Genomic DNA, 23,918 nt, shown 5'->3' with positions numbered 1-23,918 from the left:
TATTTTAAAATTAACTTGATTATTATTAACTAATTATTTAACATTAACTTAATTATTTCTAATTAGTTATGCAGACGAGATCGCGTGGGTCCCGGGGCAACAAAGCGTCACAGAGACGCCCCCCGGAATCCCCCAGCAGACTGATCTCGGATTTTAGAATCTTGCCTTTTTATCCGTTAGGGGTGGTCGTATTTCTTACCTATTCACACCGATACCGCCATATGCTACACATTTATATAAGGTTGACGGATGTCAGTCTATCAACCAAACATATAGTGATATCGATGTACATAATATGATTAATATTAATATTACTTTAATTACATTAATTACCATATACTATTAACGCCCGTCCATATGTCCCACTTTATTATTTCGCTAACCCATTGCATATTACATTTCATTAACCATTATATTACAATTATACATTACCAATTATCTTACAACCAAATCATATTTTATATTTAGTCAAAATTTAATCCTATTATCTTATTACCTATATGTACATGGTTTGTGACCGACTTATCTCTTCCACAGTTCACCCTGAGAAGTGGTGGGACCTGCCAGAGCAAACTGCGGGACTTCTACATATATTAAATATTGTTCTGCTTTGTCGAGGGTCGTAATCATCTAACCGGTGGTACATTGACTACCAGGATCAGACCGAGCGGTTGGGAGGCACTACTCCTTATAGGAGCGCCCCCCACAGGGGCGGAAAATTAAGTGTGCGTCACTACGCTAGTAATTTCAGTTGTCACCATCCTCAATAATGAGACAAAAGATATGAAAAAGAAGAAAATAATATGAAATAGGAAGTAAAAATAAAGTTAGACATTTTGTCAATCTACCATGTATTTGGTTCCGGAAACCTTTACGTGGGGTTACTGCCAAAAGTAGGTAACTCTCAGGAGAAATAGAAATTTGAAGTTTGACTAATTTCTCCGTGCTTTATATGCATGTAATTTTTTTTTTTTAGCCATAGATGTTTATATCGATACCCTAGTTCCAGAGTGTTATAACTCAAAAATCACTGTTTCGAGATAATCGGCAATTAAGATTTCAGTGAAAGTTTGAACTCTCTACTATTATTCTATTTTTTGGTGGATTGGCTTGAAATTCTGGAATAATTATATTCTGGATAAGAATGTAATTATAAAATATTATTTGTTTCCCTCTATTTTTCCAAGTTGTTGCTCTTTGGATCTGAGATCTGTACATATTTTTTTTACTTGGTGCATTTTGGAAAGAATTTTGTATGAAATGTAGGAGAATAAAATTATTTTTAAAATCATCAAGAAATTAATAAATGAAAAAAGAATAAAAAAAGGGCACACCACCGCTCAATCAGAATAATTAGAATCTGAATGAATGGCTGACTTTGAAGGCGCTGATGTTGTAGGTAAGTTCTAATAGAAGTCCCAGTAAATTCTGGGAATGGATCCAGATGAACAAAAAGATATAAGGTCACGTTTCTTCAAGTCCGCGATACCTGGTGGCCTAGTGTCGCCCGCGTTCGGTGGTGCCCTATATTTATGGCTTTGAAATTTACATCAAAGGAAGATTTTTATAAAAAAATGTATACGCTGAAGACTTCTCCACTTTCAGTATTCGGATTTCATTTCATAAAATTTTTTCCCATTTTACTTAACTCTTTTATGTCAAAAAAATCACACATTTCGTCGGTTGTATCTTCTTCTTCGATGGCGCTACAGCTCAAGTTGAGCCCTGGCCTCCTCCACTGGTCCTCCGCACGTCTTTTCCAGTTCCTGATTTTTAGCAGCTGGTTGGCATCTTTTGTAACATTATCACCCCATCGTGTGCGTGGCTTTCCCACTGGCCTTTTCTCCCCTGGGTTTCCTTCGAGGATATTCTTCGGTATTCGTGACTCAGGCATGCGCTGGACATGGCCTGCCCAATTTAGTCTCTGGAGTTTTATGAAGTTGGAGAGTTTTGAATCTTGGTATAAGCGGTATAGTTCCGTGTTGTACCTAATTCTCCACTCCCCACCATCATTCATGGGTCCGTATATCCGCCTAAGGATCTTTCTCTCAAAGCAATCCACCATTTTAGCTGCTTTCACATTTAGCGTCCATGACTCGCACCCGTATGCAACGACTGTGCGTATGACGGTTTTATAGAGCCGCGTCTTAGTTTTTCTGTTGACATTTCTGGATTTGAATATGGGCAGCAATGAGAAGTACAATTTATTTGCAGCGGTTATTCGGGCTTTTATATCTTCCAGTTCCTCGTTCTCTTTTGTAATATTGGAACCCAGGTATGTGAACCGGTTGACAACCTCAAATTGATGGTTTCCAAAACTGGTACTTTGGCCCAGCCTACTCTGATTTTGTCGGCTTTGTACCATGACTTTAGTTTTGTTTTCATTTATCTGTATGGATCTGCCCATCATGTTGAGGTCGTCTGCGTAGCCAACCAGTTGGCTCGGTCTGCTTAATATAGTGCCGCTCCTGTTCACTTGAGACTTTCTGATAGCAGATTTGAGGGCTAAGTTGAACAGCATGGGAGCCAATCCGTCTCCTTGCTTAAGACCCCGAGATACTTCAAAGCACTCCGTCAGTTGGCCATTCACCTTCACCTGGGAGAGTGTATTCTGCAGTGTGATTCTAACAAGCCTGACTAGTTTTGGTTGGATTTCCATGTCCAGAAGGACAGTGAATAGTTTTTCCCGGTCAATGCTGTCATATGCCTGCTTAAAATCAACAAAGAGCTGATAAATGTCCACATCGAATTCCCAGCATTTTTCCAGTATTTGGCGAACTGTGAAGAGCTGATCCGTTGTAGACCTTCCTGCCTTGAAGCCAGCTTGGTATTCACTTACTATGTTTTCCGCGTAACCTTCCAGTTTTGTCTTCAGGATCATTGTGAATACCTTATAACTTGTGCTCAGGAGTGATATCCCTCTGAAATTTTCACATCGCAGTCTGTCTCCTTTTTTATATATTGGACAGATAACTCTGATCTGCCAATCCGCTGGTGCACTGCTGCTATTAATCGGTGTCCACCATACTTTAGAAGTTCTGCAGGGATGTTATCGGCTCCTGGTGCTTTATGATCCCTTAGTGTCATAATAGCTCTTTCGGTTTCACTAAGCGTGGGTGGAGAGATGCATGGTTCGTCGCACTGGTGCTGTAGTCGCGGATCCGGTGGGGTATTTTCATCCTGTACGTTAGGGTTCAGGAGTTCCTTGAAGAATTCCATCTATCTTCGTTAAATTCCTTCTTCATCACCTATAATCTCTCCCGTTTTCGTCCGGCATAGGCTGGTGGTGGGTACCGGGTGGGTATAGTCGTTTTCCATTTTAAGTACTGTTGTGTTTAGGTATGCTCGTTCTTTGTTGTTATAGTCTTGTAGGCCTCTCTTCGTGACTGCTCGTACTTAGCTCTTTTCTCTCTCATTGGTCTCTCTAAATATATTTGTCTATCTTCATTTCTTTTCTGTATGGTTGCTGAGCAGTCTTAGTCAAACCAGTTACTTCTGGTTTTTCTAGGGCTACTGCCTTTATTCTTTTCAGCTGAGAGTGCGATAGCATTTTTGATGTTGTTCCAGGCATCTTCAGTGGAGATTGCTGCATCAGATTCAGGAAGATTGTCGGTTAGAGAGTCCTAATATTGGCATATAACTTCTGGGTCTTCAAGGCTGTCGATATTTATTTGTGGTGCTCGTTGGTGCTTGTCTGTTTTTCTACATGTTATACGGCATCTATAAGACATGCACAGTAGATAATGGTCAGGCTCGGAATTGGTGCCTCTATAACTTCGGACCTTTGTTACACTAGAGGCACTCCTTTTGTCGATCAGTACATGATCGATTTGATTATGGTGTTTGCCTGATTATGGTGATTGTATGTCTTTTCTAGGGAACTGGGTCGAGCTTATAACCATGTTTTTGGATATAGCAAAGTCTATGATCCGAATTCCGTTATTATTGCTCTCATTGTGTAGACTGTTTTTGCCTATTGTTCCCTGATAGATTTGCTCTTCGCTGATTTTTGCATTTAGGTCCCCGATTATAATTTTTATATCATTTGAGGGGGCTTTATCATAGACATCTTCTAATTTACTGTAGAACATATCTTTTATTAGATCATCTTTATCTTCTGTTTCTGCGTGTACACTGATGATCGATAGGTTGAAAAATTTAGTTTTTAGTCTGAGTACACATATTCTTTCATTAATTGGGGTAAAATCTAGAATATTGCCTTTTATCTTTTTGTCAACAATAAAGGCAACTCCAAATTCATGGTGACCCTTCTCCTTACTACTATGTAATACCGTGTGAGATTTTAGGTCGAACGTCCCGCTGCCCATCCATCTAGTTTCTTGGACTGCCAGAACATTAATTTTATATTTGTCTATTTCGGAGACCAGTTCCTTGAGGGCTCCCCTTCTATACAGTGTTCGTGTGTTCCATGTACCAAAAATCAAGTCCATGTTTCATTTGCGAGGTCGTCGTGGAGATGTTGCCGGTTTCCAAGGCTTTGGTTGAGGATTCGTAACAGTTGGGTTTTTACAAGGTGGGGTTGTTAACCTCACGCTCACCCCCCTTTTCGGAGGGCCATTTCTTCCTTCTCCGTTAGTCCTGACCACACCTTCCACCAGGGTTAACTACCTGATCTTAGATGTAGTAGCTCAGGCTTCCAGGGTTCACCACGTGGAGGTGGAGATAGGAATTGAGTAGGAGAGGCTATGCGACACTATCAGGATACAGTGTCGTGCGGTAACGCATGCACTACCCCGTTAGATACCCCTGTGGGTTATATCGCACACTCTCAACTAAACCGCCACAAGTCCAAATTTACGTGTTTTGAGTTAATTACTACGTTTCATTGTCTATCGTTCATATTATGTGTATCGAAAATTTCATATCTCTAAGTCATCAAATTCAAGTCAAAACTTCATTCAATATCTAAACATATTTCAAAAACACAGTACAAAAATGCGAAAGGTAAAAACTTCAAAGCTGATTTTCTCTGTTTGACGTTTTTTGGATTGTGGCAGTTTAGTTGCGATGGTGCGATATAAGGCTTCCCATTCTTTTTGGCAAGACCAATAATAGTCAACAGTTGTGTTGGCAAATAAAGCGAGCTTCCTCGTAAATACATTTTTTTTCACATTCTATAAGGGGATGCATGGCATCAGTGGCGCACCCAGGGAGGGGGGCCAAGGGGCCCTGGCACCCCCCAAAAACATTGAAATTGAAAGCCAATAGTTTAGACCAGGGGGGGGCAAACTTTTTGGCTGGAGGGCCAAATTCAAGAACTGAAAATGAGCGGCGGGCCGCAAGTAAACTACCATTTTTAGATATACACTATTTATTATCACGAAAAAAAAAAATTAATGAGAAGAATGTACATTTTTTAACATTTTTTTAAATTCAGGTGTTAATTTTGTAGTTGATATTCTCAAAACTGCTTATAAATGGGCATCGGAGATATTTGATCGTAAAGAATTTTTATTCAGGTTCATGATCGAAAATGTTTGTTCACATATATAGGTTGATCCAAAAATAACGAACATTTTTCTTGTATAATCTTTACATTGGTTGAATTTGTCTGTAAAATTGTAAAATTTGGAGATTTCTTCACAACTATGAAATTCTCTTAAATCAGTGCCACACTGCAGATCATTAATCTCAAGTTGTAGCTCTGTCGGTACACTATCAATATCTATTGAAAATGGATCGCGTACTATTGCTAAACAAATTTTAATCTATTGTCAATATTTTTTAAAAATATATAAAAAAGTTATTCGTTATCAGAAGTACAATTAATGATATCGGGCCGCATAAAAATACCCGGCGGGCCGCAGTTTGCCCCTCCCTAGTTTAGACAAATAAAAACACGGCAAAAAAATGATTTTAAATTCACCAGCACCCTCTTTAGAAAAATTTCTTAGATTTTACACTAATTTCGGTGTCGGCAAAAAATCTTGGTGTCCACCCGAATTCCGTAGTGGTGAACACCAAGTTGACTGTGTTTAGGAAAAAGGGCGTAACCCTTGATTTTTCGAAAAGTGCTTTTATTAGATATTAACAATGTAAACAACTAAACACATGTTCTGTAAAAAGGAAGTAAGCCGCAAATGCCGATTTATTATCTAAATTCTGGTTTTAATTGAAAAAAGCATTTACCCTCAATTTTAATAATTTTCTGTAATAACTTCTTTAATTATTAGTAGATCGAAAAGATATTACACCAATTCATCAATCATCATGCACCCAATGTCTATGCCTATTTTTTTATTAATATTAAACCAAAATCATTCAAAAAACGTTTTTTGCCTTTCCTGTAAAATTTGTTCTGTGTGGGTTACGCCCTTTTTCCTAAACACGGTCGAAGTGCTATAGACAAAAGTCCGGTAAACGAGAAATTATGCTGTGGTCTGTTGGGTAGGTTTGTGTATAAGCAATAATACTTTTTTTCCCATTTTCAATTAATATTTTGGAACTTCACAATTAAAAAATCCAAAATCGACAATAAAAATTTGGCGAAAAGAACGACTTCGCCCACCCCCATGGCCCATGGCTGACATGGCCACCATGGGCTGACAGTGCTACAGCCTGGGGGCCCGGGCTTAAGAGGATCCGGCGTCGCGGCTCGTCCAATTGTGAGATAAACACACACTAGACATTTGTTATATCATAAAAAAATCGCATGGGGTGCAATACTACTTCATCAAAATTAACGTAAAAAATATGTAGTATGATGTAAATATAATATACGTAACTACATGATAATTCACGTGTATCATTTTATATTACAATTATTTTTAGTGTTTCTAGAAAAATAAAAATGGTTATTTTATCCAATATCGAAGGGTCGAATGCTACTTGGCTACCACAAGAGGGGTTCACGACCAGTGATTCATAGTATGATAACGATCGATAATATGATATGGGGTCCAACAAATCAATAATTCAAGGGGATTATTTAAAAATATAGATAAATCCACGGAATACTCTACTGTAGAACACCACATTGCCCTTAACCCTGGTGATAGGTAATGGGGCCCGCCAAACATCCTGGCCTAAGGGCCCGATTCATGATGTGGGGGCAATGCCTACCACAGTCGGTGGTGGTGTAAATTAAAAAAAACATTTTTTTCGGTAGAATTCGGCATAAATATTGTAGCTCTAGACCAGTGGTTCTTAACCGGTGCACCGCTGGAATGTTGCAAGTGCACCGCGAAAATAATGATAAAAGCAGAAAAATCCGCGAAATAGTGAAAACCGAAAAAGTCCTAATGTGATTTCGATATTGCCAAATCAATCGCACGCATTTTCCGTTGGCCTCACAGGTTTTCGTTTCATAAATGAAAACAAAATAGTGAATCCTATATCTATGCTGCAAAGAACTCACCGAGCGTACGACATGACAAGATGTTTTTGATTCTATTTCTTCATATTTAGAACAATTTAAAATATCATGGAGGAATTTGTATGGATGGTGCTCCGTCAATGGTAGGCAAAGACAAGAAACCCTAATATTATATCTATGCACTTTTTTTTTACACAGGGAATCTATAGTTTCGAAAATATTACCGCAGCACTAAAACCTGTACTAGACCAAGTTGTAAATATGGTAAATTTCATCAAATCCAGACCTTTAAAAACAGGCATTTTTAAAAAACTTTGCATTTCCGTGGAAGCTAAGTACGGATGTTTGCTTTATTACACTGAAGTGAGATGGTTATCTAGGGGTAAAATTGTATGCCAATTCATAGGAACTTAAGAATGAATTGTTAATCTTTTTTCCAAAATTAAGGATGGATAACAAAGTATGGATGATTTTGTAAAACGTCTTCAGAATAATGATGATTGGTGTGCTAAAATGGCATATTTAGCAGATACTTTTAATTAAGTACTTAAATAACATTTACACAAGCATTTAAGGAAAACACAATTGATTTTGGTGCACCGCTTTTTTTTCTAATAATCAAAAGTGCACCATGACTTCGAATAGGTTAAGAACCACTGCTCTAGACCAAGCGGGTGGCACAGCCGATATTATTTGAGTAATGGTTTAGCATGCTAGGCGCACATGTCCAGCATGGTTGCTGTTAGTCACTTCCAATCCATCAGTTGCTGATGACACGCTCAACAGTTACCGCCAATGCCTCCAATTTAATAAAAATGTTTTTCAATCCTTGCCGACGAAACTTGTGACATTTCGACAACGCAACAATTTTCTTTGTGTATTAGATACATAAACGGTGAAAATAACAACAAAATTTGTGAAAAATTCATTCAATTTGTTCCTGTAGCAAGCTCCACATGAGAAAGCTTATCTGACAAAATATTGGAAAGTTTCCATAATTATGGAATTGATTTTCATATTTACATGGATAAGGTTACGACGGTGCGATACCAATGAGCGGGCAATGTTGAAATAAAAAAGCGGTTAACTACATCGAAACAAACATTGAGGTGTAATGTTCCAGCTGATTTAGTAGAAGAGTATTTCTGAAGAACTATCTTTGTTCCATTTATTGACCAAATATTAAATCAGCTCAATGAATATTTCATGCGACATTGCGAAGTACTGAAGCAGTTTATAACTCTTCTACCAAACGGAAAAGATACTCCAACCGAAAGTGCATTGCAAGAATTTCGTGAGCTGTGCGAATTTTATGACCGTGATATGCCTTCTACAAATCTTGCAATTTTAAATGCCGAATTGAAATTATGGTATAATTTTTAACCTTACGCCTTTTAAAAACATACATAAAATATACATAAAAACATGCATAAAACAAACATTATATGAGGTGTACATGGTGACATACCATGACATAGTCAAGATTAAATGGACTGGCCTTACTTTAAAACACATTGGCTGACTAGATAATTACTTTTTAATTACCACATTTAAATAACATGCTAATTATATCGAATGACCACCTTAATCGTTACGCGCAGGGCGCGTCTTTAGCGTCCAATGTATTAAAGTAACCACGGCCGAAGTAATTCAAGAGCTTTGTAAAAAGAAAAGAAAACTTGATTTTGTTCTGTAAATAAAATTTTCAAATCATAATACCTAAATGGTTTTTTTTTCATTTGCATGAAAACTATATTTAATTAACCTTCTTGGCTTGGCCCTCCCCAATAATAAATCCTGGGTGCGCCACTGCATGACATCACCCTCATTTATTTTGCGTATGTCCCACCACTAGGAATTTGTGGGTTATGGTCTCAATCTGAGGTAGATTTTTCAGACAATGCAAAAAAGGCAGGCAATAAATTTATTTTTATTTTGTCCGGGACAATTGTCTGAATAAAAAACAACATTTTTATGCGCTGCGTGTTCCGTTAAATATTTCAATAGGCAAGTACCTATTTCATTGACACGATTAGCCAAGCCTTCGTGCCACAAGAAGCTGAATCCTGCATTATTGTTTATCTCATAAATGGTAACGTTTAAACAGGACAGTTGGCGCTTATAAAAAAAATCACTTCTATCTCCGCTTGGTAATAGACTGAACCGCCAGTAAGTCGAAACAAATTGCAGTATCTGCGGAAGCATTTTTACATCGTTCTCCTTTTCGATACGGCTTTGACATTTTTCTTTCATGTATTTATCAAAACTCATGTTTTTCCAGTTTTTCGTCCACTGAGAAGTTCTTAAATGTTTCACAAAAGCTGCATATATCTTTTTAAGGTTTGAAAAACGAGACATTGTATTCGGTATTAAATATGAGGTTGTAGTAATGTTGCTTGACGGGAATACATTGTTGTGTATTTCATGTTTCTAAATACAATCTGTACATTGCTGCCAAGTTCAAGCCGCCATCCAAATATTTTTTCTAGGTCCGTGCCCAGCCGACCAGCATTTGGATGACCACCATTTCAACGAATCCATTGACAGTCTTCTTTTGAAGTGTTGTAACTACTTATCGATTAGATAATATCTAATATATATCTAAATCTAATCATATATTATATGAGGCGCTAATTACAAAAAGCGACAAGTCCACAATTCAATATTTTCGGGAAACAACGTTTTTATGTTTCAAGCTTCAATTATTTGTTTTAACGTGAGATTATTTTTTCCGTTGTATTCTATGTTGAAATTAGAACCAAATGGCAATTTGTTTCACCCGATAAACTCTTAAATGTAATAAATATAGGCAAAATAAAATTGGACGTAGCGCTATTTGTACCTCACTTTTTAATTTACTCTGCATAAGGCACATATTTCCGTGGCACTGTCATGAGTTTACCAGATGCTACAGTATGGGAGACGCCCTTTTCAATATTGAACGTTCCCTTATTGGTTGACTTAAAGACGCGCGATATCAACCAAGTTTAAATAATATGATACACGGACTTGTCGCTTTTTGTAATAAATCGAGACTTAAAATATTTTTTTTCGTAGGGTTATGTCGCGTTTTGGAATTTATAAATCAATACATATTGTGTAAAATTTTACAAAGAATACGCGCGTATTTTTTCTCGATTTTGACCAAATGTGGACTTATCGCTTTTTTGAATGAGACGCCTTATATCTAAAGTATTCAAGAAATAGATTTAGCAGACTCTTATTTTGATATCACTTATTTCAAAATAGTATCCGTAATTATTGGATCTCGTGCTTTCGGGCTTTTTATGTTGATATTTGGGTATTAAGGGAACCAAACTTTTCAATAAATAATCCCATTGTCGATTTATATCACCTAATGCCAAATTTCGCTGGTCTTCCGTAATTTTGGGTTGCGAGAGACGCGCTAGTACTTAACATATTAATTAATACGGAAACAAAAGACTCAATTGCTCTAATCTGTCTGACCGAATCACTATCCATAATTGAATTAAAGTCTCTGTAACATTTCTAAGTGACTCATTTCCCATGTCTAGTGACATGTGACAGCATTGACAGCTTAGTATTGCCAGTTCCATAATGCACCATCTGAACAAAATAAATATATCTAAATTCCAAAGTGCATCATCTCGATTTGTTGCAGTATGGAAATAGCAAGTTTAAAAACATATTTTATTCCAAAGAGATATTGCACGGAACCTAGAGCTAGTTCAGCACATTTAAGCGTTGGTGCTCTTTGGAACTGATACATGTATGTATTCTGAAATACTTCTCATACTTAACTCAATTCTCCCAAATTCGGACTTATTGCACTCTGGAACTAGGGTATCGATATATAGACGCATAATCTGTTAACACTAAATACCTAAATTATCGACTTACCAACTTTTGGCAGCAACACAATACGTATAAACCTTTTTACCCATTATTTAACCCTTAACACTCGAGTGCCGCCATATCGGCGGCATTACAAGTTTCCCGTATTACTCGAGTGCCGCCGTAGCGGCGGCACGCTTATAAAATCATTTTTTGTAATATTTTCAGAATTTTTTATAATGCGATTTCAATCAAGTTAGAATGAATAATAATAGGTTATTACATTTATCTGAGAAAGAAGTCGGCAAAAGAATACTGCGTGCGTAATTTCAACATAGTATTTTTATCGGAATCTTCTCTTTTTATTCGTAGGTCGTCGCTTTGCAAGCAATGTTTTTTTGTCACATAAATTTTATTTATTGAACGTTCCCAGACTAGAGTGAAGTGTTTGTCACGCATGATTTTGAAGTGTGTTTATATTTTTTATTGGTTCTCGCTTGCGCAGGGGCGTCTCGTATAGTTTACAGTTTTATATTTGAATAGACTGTTTTTGATCACAATACTTACTAGTATATTATGCCGATTCGGAACCTACATAATGTGAAATACTCTAATGAGTCAAATGAAAATTATTACGTATCGATTTATTATTTTTTGAGAAATCTTTTGATAATGTGTACCGCACTGGGATTGAGTTGGTATGAGCCCGAAACTAATTTAGGAAATTTACGAGACAGCCGCTTATATTACAAGTGTATTTGAAGGCAATTCATTTGTATCATAATTACAGTCATGACTCATAACTATATGTTTGGACGATTTACACTTTATAGCCACTTCTCTACATACCGCTATTTCATTACGATTCTGTGATAAGCCAGGATTACATATTGGAGATTGCTTTGTGAAATACCACACAATGAAGAATTATAAATAAACTAAAAATAAGTACAGTATATTCATTATAAATCTATTTTACAGATTTCATTCAATTAAATGTTTTATATTGAAATTATGCTTTGTACGGAAAAAAGTCTCGAGTGGGTGGTATGTACCTATAAAAAAAATCTCGAGTGGAAAAGGTTAAACTCTTCAAAGGGATGGGGAAAGTAAATAAAGGGTTGATCAAACAATAAGAATAAAATACTTCATTAAGAGTAAAGATCTGTATTTGCCTTTAGTGGGTTCTTGAAATTGTATTTGTTTCACAACACAAAATTTATTTAATCCATTTAAGATCAATCAAGAAAAATAATGTTAAAATAATCATTCACCGACCTCGCTTCACAATGTGAGGATAGCACTGACAAAATTCATGAACTACAAGAGCCAATTCACCATCTGACTTCATAGATACCAGCGTGTATTGGCTTTTTATGTAGAGGGGCTTCTTGAAATATTTTGTAAAATCTCGGAGAACCCCTACCTTAGTGGCACATATCAGGTTCGACAAGGGTAAATACTTTGGCAAAAATGTAAAACATAATTTTGAAACTTAGAAAACATACATATTAGAAAGAGACCTAGAAGAAAAATTATACAGAGCAGGAGTCAATCCTCACATCTTTTCACTATCCGGGTGAATGCTTTATTTCCTGAAATACTAATTTGTGTGATTCATTTATATATACATGCTCTAAATTATTAGTCTTCGCCAAGTGAGAGCAGCAGGCTTTGCACTTAAATCGAGGTAAGGCAATTTGAATAAATCATGGTCACGTCAGTAGCTCAAAGGATAGAGCATTCACCCGGATAGTGAAAAGATGGTTGACTGACTTTTTTCTAGCAGTTTTTCTAATACATACATATATATGTTTTCTGATGCGCCCGCGATGACTGAGTGGTAACGTATCCACTTGGGAAATCTAGGGTCTCGGGTTCAAATACCGGGTCTGGCAAAATTCACATATTGTATTTCAATGTATATTGTGATCGATTTTTAACAATATCTACTTTGTCCCGCGCTTATTTCGGCATTTGCCACGTGCCAGGAATTGTCATAATGAGTGTAATCACGTAAATCACGTACATACGATCAGATTATTTGACAACTCTCATCAAATTTTACATAATGCTGCTAGTTCATTCAAGATTGTGTGACAATAATATTATTAGATTAATGCAGTAGTTTATATTGACGATCTTTTCGAAGCAGCCTCCGTCAAATAAAACTCCAAAGGGAGCTGCTCCAATAGATCTGAAATTTTAAAAAAAAAAATATTATATTACCATTTTTGTTTCGAGGCAAATGATACGGAATTACACATGTGGAAAAAGAAGGTTGATGTGTCATAGTTTTATGCTCTCAGAGCAATAATATGAAGACAGAGCTGATCTGTCCAGAGGTACGAGGGTTGTCCAAGAATTAAAGACCTTTATTCATTTTTGGCGACATGGATGTTATTTCTCAAAAGATGGCAGCACTGGCGTGTAGTGTAGACTTCCTCCTCCAGAACGAGTGGTGAGCCGGCTCGGTAGCTGTTTTAGTGTGACCTTTGCGTCTGTTTGAGATGGACGCTCCGCTGTCGAATCCCGCGATGTGCATTAAATCATTTGGTTTCTCAACCAGGAGTGAGTCCACCCTGTTGAAATCCATCGTCGTCTCACATCCAATTATGGTAATGTGATGAACCAGTGGAATGTCAGGAAGTGGTGTACTGAGTTTTTGAGTGGTAGAACGATTGTTCATGATGAGGAGAGGAGAGGAAGGAGGTTCTCAATTGGTGATGTTTTGTTGAAGAAAATCAATGATAAAGTTTGTGTTGTGTTGTTGTTGGGTGCATAATGTCAATTCATCCCATGCGTCATTATTCATAACCTCAAAATATACGGTGTTTGACGTTTGTCATACTGAAAAAACATCCGCCATCTTGCAAAATCACTAGGTGACACAATAAAAATAACACGTTTCTTCGCCCGGAGACTCACGAGGTGACTAATAATCACGTAGCGAGGCGCGAAGCGTGCAGTTTGGTCATTGCGATAGTATAGTGTGCGTCCGTTTGCTAGGATATGTCACCTAGCACGTAGCCACCAAGTAAGGCACCTGCCTATGTGGTCTTAGCCTATGAGAAATATACTAGTCTATAATTATTACCATGTTGTTATTCACTATCATCCTTGTCTTTCCGGTGTGAACTTTTCTTTTTGGAGCGATGTCTCAATGTGGGGGAGCGGGAGCGGGATTTGTTGTGGCGCCGAGATCTCGACCTCGACCGTTCCCTTCTGTGAGATCTACACAAATAAAACAAACATATTCACATAACTTATAACAATGTGAATCTGGAGCAGCGGCGAAGGTTGGAGATATTCTGTTAAGATCCAATATAAATAATACACACTAAACTTTGTCAGTCATACTTCATTGAACTAAGTACAGTGGAACTCCGATCTACCGTTTTCGCATAAATCGTTTTCCCGCATGGATCATTCATTGTTGAAAGTCCCGCCAAACACCCATAAGAACAATGTTAAATAATTCCACATTAACTGTTCCCCGATTTATCGTTTTCCTCGATCTATCGTCTAAATATTATGGCCCCGTCACAAATATTATCCCGATTGACCATCGTTGTTGAATATTCGCATTGTTTGCACTGGTCGGACGGCGCTCAGGCATGCCTCGCATCTAGTATCACCAATTTTTATAAATCGTAACTAAAATAAACTAAACCTCCGGTTATTCTTTTATTTTGTTAACTGTCAATTCATGGTGGAACTGCATTGTATTGTTGTTTTAATTTAATAAAACGCAATTTTTTTGTAGTACTTATTCCACTTTTAATCAATAAATTAGGACCAGTTTCGTCCGCTTCGAGGGACATTTTCGAAATGTATTCAGTTGAAAATGTCCCTCTGAGGCGGACGAAACCGGTCCTAATTTATTGATTAAAAGTGGAATAAGTACTACAACAAAATTGTGTTTTATTAAATTAAAACAACAATACCTCCGGTTATAGACCTAGATCTTCTTGTCGGATAGTAATTACATATTTTGTTTGGAATTCGATCACAATAAAATACTACAATATGTAAATACCTACTTCTTATATCAAAAACTGTATACAAAATATCAAAGTCAAATGACCAAAATCGAACAAAAAATGAGTGGAAAAAAAAACTTTAGAAATGGAGAACCAAATGTTTGATATTGAAGCAAAAAAAAGAGCCTCTGGTCCACTGGTTAAGTTAGCTTCAAGTGACTTCGCATTGCACGTTCATTTGAAGATAACTTCATAACTCTACTATGACATTGCACTATCATTTCAGATTCACCCAATTAGTTAGTTATATACATGATTATAAATATATAGGTTTGGATAGTATGTAATTAAATTTGGCTTCAATGTCAAATATCACAGATCTAACGTATTGCCGTTGCTACAGCATATATTTGAATAAAAAATTTATCTACCTTTGGAAAGATTCACCCTTGTCAATTTTACGTAGATTACTATTGACCATTATTTTGAAGATGAAACATTGAGAAATGCATATCGTCTCTGTTCTGGCAGAACACACTAACTGGAGAATACTAGTTTTGAGTAATTTGACTTTGAAGTTGTTAAAATGTTTGAAATGGTCTATCATGTTAGTTTATTAAGTAATCGTAAAAAGGATGACTTTAAAATAAAGACTGTTTATTTATTAAGAAGGTTTCCAGACGGTAAAGTTTGAAATAAGGAACATTTTGGTATAACTAACTCAATATGTCATTTTTTCGAATTAGTGTCTTCTGCCAGAACAGTGACGATATATAGGTTATATAAACAAAGCAACAGATTTCAAACCAGCAACCATTTTGTCTTTGGGGCTTGCAATGGACGAATAAAATAATGAACAAGTGTGAATGTAACTTACTTTTCTCTATGTCGGTCAGGTTTGATGGATCTTGACCTGTCTCGATCCCGGTCGCGGTCTCTCATCTCTGTCGGCTCCCGATCGTCTTTTTCTCGTATGTCCTGGACATCACAAACAATTATTATACACGGTATTAATACGAAAATTAAGACAGCAGCGAGGAATGGTATCTTTAGAATGCTAAATGGCAATAACCACACACTCAGAGTCTCAGATCTTCAACATATAATCTCAATAGCCAGGTATGCCTGCCTGAAATGATACAAGTCTGTTCACACGAGACATGTGGATGTAGATGTGTAGATGCGAATCATGATTAAGTGCTTGAAATCTACACTGGTCATTAAATTCGCGTGCTTTCAGGAATTGCCTACCCTCTCTATTTATTCAATGCCAAATAGCATTATACTAAGGTAGCCTAAGAGAGGACCTGTTCATGGCCAGTGCGTCGATCGTGAAGGTATTTTTGGTTGATCGCGGACATAATAATATATTATACTATTGAAATTAAATAGTATTTAACAAAGAACGGAACAGAATATCATCAACTAGATGACAAAATGTATTTGCTTGATCTTGCCGTTCTCTGTGACATTACAGAAAAATTAAATTAATTGAATATACAACTTCAAGGGGGGAAAAAGTCATTAATTGAGTTGATTAGTGCAGTGAATACATTTAAAACCAAACTTTCACTGTATGAACAATAATAAAGGAATGTGATTTAAAAAAAATGATAATATGAGGTCCGAGTGTAAAGATATGCAAAATATAATGGTTAGTCAGTATTTCAATCACATATCAACGTTGCTAACAGAGTTTAACGTGAGATTTAAGGATTTCTTTAAATTAGAAGACGTTGCTACATTTATGTAGTTCCCATTTAATGATAGTATAAACACAGAAGAAATAGCATAAAAATTAGTGTTTTATTAGATATCGATTCTACACACCTTGCCATACTTGAAGGAGAAATATTGACACTAAAATGCGATGTCGTTCTGAAAGCTTGATAATTTTTGGAGCCTAATTTGTGAAAACCAATATCCACATCTTTGGAAAGTTGCAGCATATTGTTTTTTTGGTTCTACATATCTATGCGAATCGGCTTTCTTTTCAATGAATACAATCAAAACGAAGCATCGATTGACTAACGATAGTTTGACTACGTGCTTACGTCTAGCGGTAACTTCATGTCACGTACAATACGACAAAATTGCTGAAAATGTGCAATTCAAAGTTTCGGATGATAATAAAAAATAAATTTTACGATTTCTAATATATGTGTTACAGTTAACGGCCCACATGCCCAACGTAGGTCAAAATGGAGTTTTGTGGTATTTTCAGAGTATAACGCTGGACATTCCTTAACGTTGTGGATAACCTATTTATATAATTTTGAAGCCTTATTATCCTTTATATTTATTTTAAACATTTGATGACTGCATAAAGTATTTTTATTACATAAAATAGTATTCTTTTAAACATCTCAATTTAATGTTTTAGAATATAGTCATATTTCAATACATCCATGTGCAGTGGTGTTAAGATTTTTTAGTTTTTAAACGCATTTATAATAGAATAAGACAATAATACTCACCCTTAATTCAGACTCCTTATCTCTATCCCGTAGCATCGGCGCTTCCTTGTCTCTATGCTCCATATCCCTGGGGTGCATACCCATCGGTCCGTAGGGCCCTGACGGTCCCATGGGAGGCAGCCCCATCATCTGTCCGGGGTGGGGGATGGGACCCCCTGGCCCCATCATGGGGGGACCCATCCCCGGGTGTGGTCCCATGCCAGGATGCGGGCACATAGGCGGCGGACCTATGCCCATGGGGCCTGGGGTCAGCTCTTTAATTTCAGACGGGGCCCAACCAGAATCATTACCTGAAAATGGATTGTTAATATTAGTTGCAATTTTCGGTCATTGTTATACAACAGAAATTCAGTGATAAGATTCTAGATATTTAAGACAATCCTTTGCCTCTATTTAAGATGTCTGCGAGTGGTACAAACATCTCTTTAAGCGATGACAATGATATTAAAAACTCAGTGAGTACCTCCCCAATTGTTCTCGACGTGCTGGTAATTGGGGTAGAAAGGCGGCTGATGTGGGGGCTGGTGGAAGAAATCCGGTTGAGCTGGTGGAATGGCTCCAGGTGGCGGCAGACTCATGTCAGGAAAAGCTTTGCCTCGAGAATATTCCCGCCTGTCTGCTGTCATTACCTTTAAACAAAAAAATACTATGAAAGCCTGGAACTTGATGGTCTGTTACTTGTATCATTTGATTGTAAATAAAATTATTTTTGCAATCAATTTTCCATGTGTCATTGTGGTTCCATTACCACATGTTCGGACAGAAAATGATTAATGACAGGAGATGACCTTAGCATAAAATAGAGGTGATAAAGAGAGTTGACTGTGCAGTCTCTCGTCACATCTAAAGTGAATTAATGTCGAAAGATTACTTGAAACTCCCAATCTGGCCTACCCTTTTTTTCAAGTCGAATAGATTCCAGCGCCGCTAGATACCATCCACAGGTTATATTCAGTAGAACTACAGAATGCTGACATGACCAGGAAAGAGGCAAATAGACTGGCGAGCGATAGGGATTCTTGAAATCGCCGCTTGGGGTTCATTATGCTCCAACTAATGAGCGAACACAATGTAGAAGAATTTAACACAAAAACGTATCAAACCTGTATGGCATTTTCTCTGACAGGAATCTGCATGTTTTGTTTGATGTGTGGCGAGTCTGTTGGACTGCCATCTAGCCCGTCTCTTCGGCTTCCTATAACGTCTATGGGACCAGTACCAGTCATCTTTCTCCCTGGAAGGAAACATAATATGTAATTTCACCATCCAACATTAGTTCTCTCAATATAGGTTTGACGTTTCAGATCAAACTACTTCTGTCGGTCAGGGAATGTTTTGATTCTTGCGGGAACAAATAACCAAACGTCAAATCTCAATCTATTTCGGGTTAACTTACTGCGCATGCGCATTGCGTCAAATTTTAACCGTCAACCGAAACTAGAGGTGGGCTGGAAATACTGTCACCAGTTTGTGTACACAAGTCTCGGATGCAACTACCTGTATTCAGTACGTTTGGCCCAATAAACTTGTTCGAATGCATGTGATGAGATCATCGGCATCGCAACTGTCATTGGCGTCATTGCTCCCTTTTTCTCCCCAGTTGTAAAGTTGGTAGAGTGAAGGACAGAAATGGTAACAAGTTCGTTTTATAGTACTAATATGGAGTTGTGCAGTTTTAGTTCCAGTTGATTATGAGACTTATATCGAGTTGACGTCAGTCTCAAGTCCTGGAATAGGTACTAGTGCTTGAGTTCTGATAAGTATTTATGCGTTTATCTGGTTTCGTCACGTCGAGTTTCTCGATCTTTTAGTGTTATAATTGGAACTTATAAACTGAATTCAAATTTTATTCGTGATTGTGTAAATGGATAATAATTACCTATATAAAAATGGCTTCTAAAAAGTCAAGTACGCCAAACGCTCTATATAATATCCCAAATACTAGTAGGTATTTTGGAACAAGTTTCGATACTAAGTATTTTTTTATACTGGTAGTAAGTATACTTAGTCTTCAAAATCGATAAGTTTTCCCACCTCTATTGGAAACGTACCTTTTATATCCCTCTCCATTATTACAAGACACATTATTTCTATTATTTTATTTAAATATATTATAAGCAAAACTAGACTTGTCTTCTGTAAAATAGCATTTTTGGAGTTACACAATTTTTTAATTTCAACGACGATAAATGTACTCTAATTTTAAGCAAAAATTAGTATTAACCGTCATTACGACACTATAATTTAAAGATTAGATTGAATACAAACCTGCTGAAGAGTTGAGGACGATTAGTCCTGTGCACGATTCATGAATCCTCATTCGCTTTTGTTTTTCGCAGTAGCCTCGCCATGTGTCCTCATTAAAGCCGTAATTAAAGTAATCTAAAATGAAAATATTATGTAAAAAAAAAAACCATAATAATATATTAATTCAAAACAAGTAGGTAGAAAACATCTGAAAAGTAGAACCAAAGGTCACCAGATCAACAAGATAGTAATGTTTTGTGGAACGTAATGCTCAGGACTGCTTATAATGGAATCAGCTTAATAAAGAGGCATTCATCGAGCACTAGATTAATTCAGGCTGATATTTACAAAAAAAAAATCAATAAGTTTCAATAACACTTTGTGACAATCGGCAAAATAAACTTAGTTAGCTAGTGATCTAAAAATTTTATGTTATTTACATTTATAACGAAGTTGGCAGCCAACTCTGAGTACATATTGTTATAGACCAGCACAATCTATTCTATACACAAGACGGCTATCGGCAGCTATTGAGGGTAGTTTTTCATGTTTGTATCAAGGTATTATAATTGTTACAATCAGTTAGCTGTCTAAACAGTCAAAACTGTCTATCCCGCTCTAAAATTTAGCAGAGTCAAGAGAGGTGCTGTTAAAACATATCACTTATTGTAACAATTATTACAACTAACTTATTGTAATTGTTACAATAAGTGATAATACTTTGATACAAAAATATACCCTCTACCCTCGATAGCTGCCGATAGCAGTCTTGTATATAGAATAGATGTGTTGAAATTGTTTCAGGATATTATTCTCTACGAGGGTATACCTTTGGAGGTAACACTACTCACTACTAAAGTCATGTAAAATGTTATATGTTATAGAAACCTGTCAAATCAGCGCCCGGCTTTCTCCACGGCTTATCTTCCAACACATCAATGTTGAATTCCTGGGCAGGCACCCCATTTATTGTGCCGACCGTTTCAAATTCTTCAACGCTGAATTTTCCCGCCTGTTTTTGTCTTTCCAATCCTACTTGGAGCAATCCACCCCTCTATAAATAACAAAATTTCCTAAAAATATTACAAAATAGACTTGAACAGATAGAATCCGTAAAGGAATATAAATTAAAATCATCCAAGAATGTAAATGTCAGTGACAATTTGACCTAGAAGGAAGTACAAATTAATGGTGGAAAATCGATCGTCGGAAAAAAGTCATTGACCGTTATGTGGATCCATGGATCTAGGTCAAATTTTAGTTTGAAGAAACTTAAAGGTCAGACTTATTCATAAGTACTCATTTTTATTTTTTCTACATGGTGCAATTTATGAGAGTTGTGTCATTCTTGTTGATGTTGATTAGTACGTATTATTGTTTGTTTTACCAAGATGCAGAACTAAGCTGCCATTGGTAATGCCAATTGGGAGGCCGATATCAATATAATCAAATAACATTGGGGTGAGTTTCCTACTAGGAGATTTTAGTGGACATTGTTTAATAAAATCTAACAATTGGGTATATTTAGATGATTCGGTGTACTTCCTTATACTCATTGATATATTATATTGTAAATATTTACAAATACATAATATATTATGTTGGTCTAGTGCAGGGGTGGGCAAACCGCGGCTCGCGAGCCGCTTGTGGCTCTTTAGGTATTGGCGTGCGGCTCTTTGACAAATTCCCAATTTTTACAAAATTCACAATTTAAATTTTTTGTCATTAATTTGTACAGTTATTATATAATAACTAATATTATATTTTTTCCTCCGTGATGGTTGATGCAAAAAGGTGCGATTGTTGTTTTAAATCCGCCCATTGCAAAAGTCGACATATAAAATTTTTCTCCATTTGATATTGACAAGAGCACTTTTGAAATACAATTTTATTGGTGGATTTAACAAGCAAATAGTTACGGAGCTCAAAATTTGTAGGTTGTGCCACCAAAATTGAGGATTTGGAGAGAGAAAAATGCAATTTAATGTCACAACACAAGTGGGGCGCTCTAAAAGATCTACATAAAGTAGATACTACGATTTTCTATACATATTATGGAATAGCTTTCCGAACATTTGAGTCCACATAATAATATGTATGTGAACAATCATTTTCAAAGATGAACAATATAAATAGCATTTAGAGAAGCCAAATAACCGATGAGAATTTTTTTGAGTCGCGCCTGAAATTAAAAACTACAAGTTACATACATAACATACACACTCTCCAAAGCAATGCAAGGAAGGTCATTGTTCACATTAGTTTTAAGGAATGCGTAAAAATTGTATGTAATTCATGTTCTGCAAAAATTATATTTATAATGTCAACAATAAAAACATATAATATTAAGTACCTATTTACGTTAGTTTTATTCGGGAAATCTTCTTTACTTAATAAATAAGCAATTATAAAATGTAAATAATTCATTTAAATAAATCATATTTATAAAAATGTACGTATGGCTCTCGAAATTTTTTTTAACTGTTGTGCCACTCATATTTGGCTCTTTTGGTTCAAGATTTTGCCGACCCCTGGTCTAGTGCGTAGAGTCTTTGTATAAATAAGAAACCATGGGAACGGGTTCGAACCCGCGGCTGGTTAAAAAAAATGCACATTGTGTATTTGATCCAGCGCAAGGACCCAATGGATTCGGCGAATAATTAATACCTATTCCTTGTAAAAAAAAAACTAATCATACAATTTCTAATATGTGGAGTGGTTTGAAATTTGGTCTCAAAACACCACAAAAATTATATGGAATGCTGTATTACTGTACCTTCACCCTTGTCAGTATAACGTTGAAAGAAACTATTAATGATATCTATGTGATTGTTTCGTCCTAACATATTGTATATAAATACTACCTAGGCACTATATATAACAGGTGTAATGCCAAAATGGATTTGATTAAATAATATGGCGGTTGTGACTGGTCCTCCGCCTTCTTTAGCTGTTAGTCACCATTTTGGAATTCAGCTATCTTTTTGTCATCGAATTATAGTATGCGGTCCAAGAAATGATAGTATTTCGGCAAAAATTATAGGACGTGTTGAAAATGTAAGTTTTTTGTTTGTCACATAAACATAACGGAGAATTCGAGAAATTCAGATGCCCTGGTTTATTTAAACACCTCTTACGACCGAAAAATGCTGATCGGCGAAACCTAACGTAACCTAATCTAACCGGCGAATTCAATTAATTCCATTTGTCAAAATTGCGGTATTTTTGACGTACTATACTTTTTATAAAAAAAAGGTCAAAATGTACTATAATTATAGTTCGGTTGGCAACACTGCGCTCACTAACAGATGGCAGCGAGTGACGGTGGAGAACCAGTCAAAAGACCCACTGTTTTTAATGTCGCACCTTGATGTTGAGACTCGGATACGACTGTGGTGTAGATTTCACATCCCCAATGATAACTTTGACATCATCTTCGCTGTCGTCAGAGTCTGTATCACCATTTTCTTGATCTCCATTTGCATCGTCAGCCTGTTCTCCTTCTTCAAAATGCTCGTCATTAAACTGCGAATCGTCGAGAGCGGTTTCTGCTTCATCAGCGGCGGGCGTCTCTTCAGTATTCTCAACCTAAAACGTCAAAACCGGAATGTTAGGTTATGTTTGTTACGCAAAATGCTTCGATTTTATGTGCCATGAAGACCAGATTTTATCTTACAGGTTCGGTGGCTGGGGCATCTCTATTTGGTACGTTTTCTGTCCCATTTTCAGCAGGTTCGGTATTTGAATCTCCATACAACCAATTGTCGTCATTTTCATCAGCGACCGGAACGTCCGCCATTAATAAAATTAGAATCAAATCAATCCATAGACAAATAAAACATAAATATAACCATAGGTTATATTGCACATAGACATCAATTTGCTGAATAGACCGTGGTTTGGGGTGCTCCTCGTGAAAAAATGCCAAGACTATAAGTTTAATCGTCTGACGTAGTGCCAATGGAGCAGGGGCACTAGAGAGTTTGATTGTACCTACCCACGATAAAAAATAATGGGTGGGAATTAATCGCACAATGCAATAATCAAAATTCACAAAAA

General features: G+C 36.5%; 1 protein-coding gene across 2 annotated transcripts; it reads right to left on the bottom strand.

Annotated features, from left to right (window-relative positions):
* Window positions 1-12,303: 12,303 nt before the first annotated feature.
* Fip1 (Factor interacting with poly(A) polymerase 1) lies at window positions 12,304-23,679 on the bottom strand. 2 transcript variants are annotated; one of them, XM_085951621.1, is made up of 10 exons: window positions 23,536-23,679; window positions 23,226-23,447; window positions 20,748-20,913; window positions 19,881-19,994; window positions 18,716-18,846; window positions 18,076-18,241; window positions 17,613-17,902; window positions 16,013-16,113; window positions 14,250-14,386; window positions 12,304-13,349 (listed from the first exon to the last, which is right to left on the bottom strand). In XM_085951621.1, exons 1-9 carry the CDS (start codon window positions 23,656-23,658, stop codon window positions 14,257-14,259), a joined length of 1,443 nt encoding a protein of 480 aa, XP_085807747.1. In that variant the 5' UTR covers window positions 23,659-23,679; the 3' UTR covers window positions 12,304-13,349; window positions 14,250-14,256. The 2 variants fall into 2 exon arrangements, with proteins under 2 accessions (XP_085807747.1, XP_085807746.1); XM_085951620.1 differs by having other exon boundaries at window positions 12,304-12,723; window positions 14,265-14,386.
* Window positions 23,680-23,918: the final 239 nt, after the last annotated feature.

This window comes from Rhyacophila brunnea, unplaced genomic scaffold (assembly GCF_057557595.1).
Source record: "Rhyacophila brunnea isolate RB1 unplaced genomic scaffold, BYU_Rbru_1.0 scaffold_24, whole genome shotgun sequence".
Lineage (NCBI taxonomy): Eukaryota > Metazoa > Arthropoda > Insecta > Trichoptera > Rhyacophilidae > Rhyacophila > Rhyacophila brunnea.
This window is presented reverse-complemented; position numbering and strand designations above follow the sequence as displayed.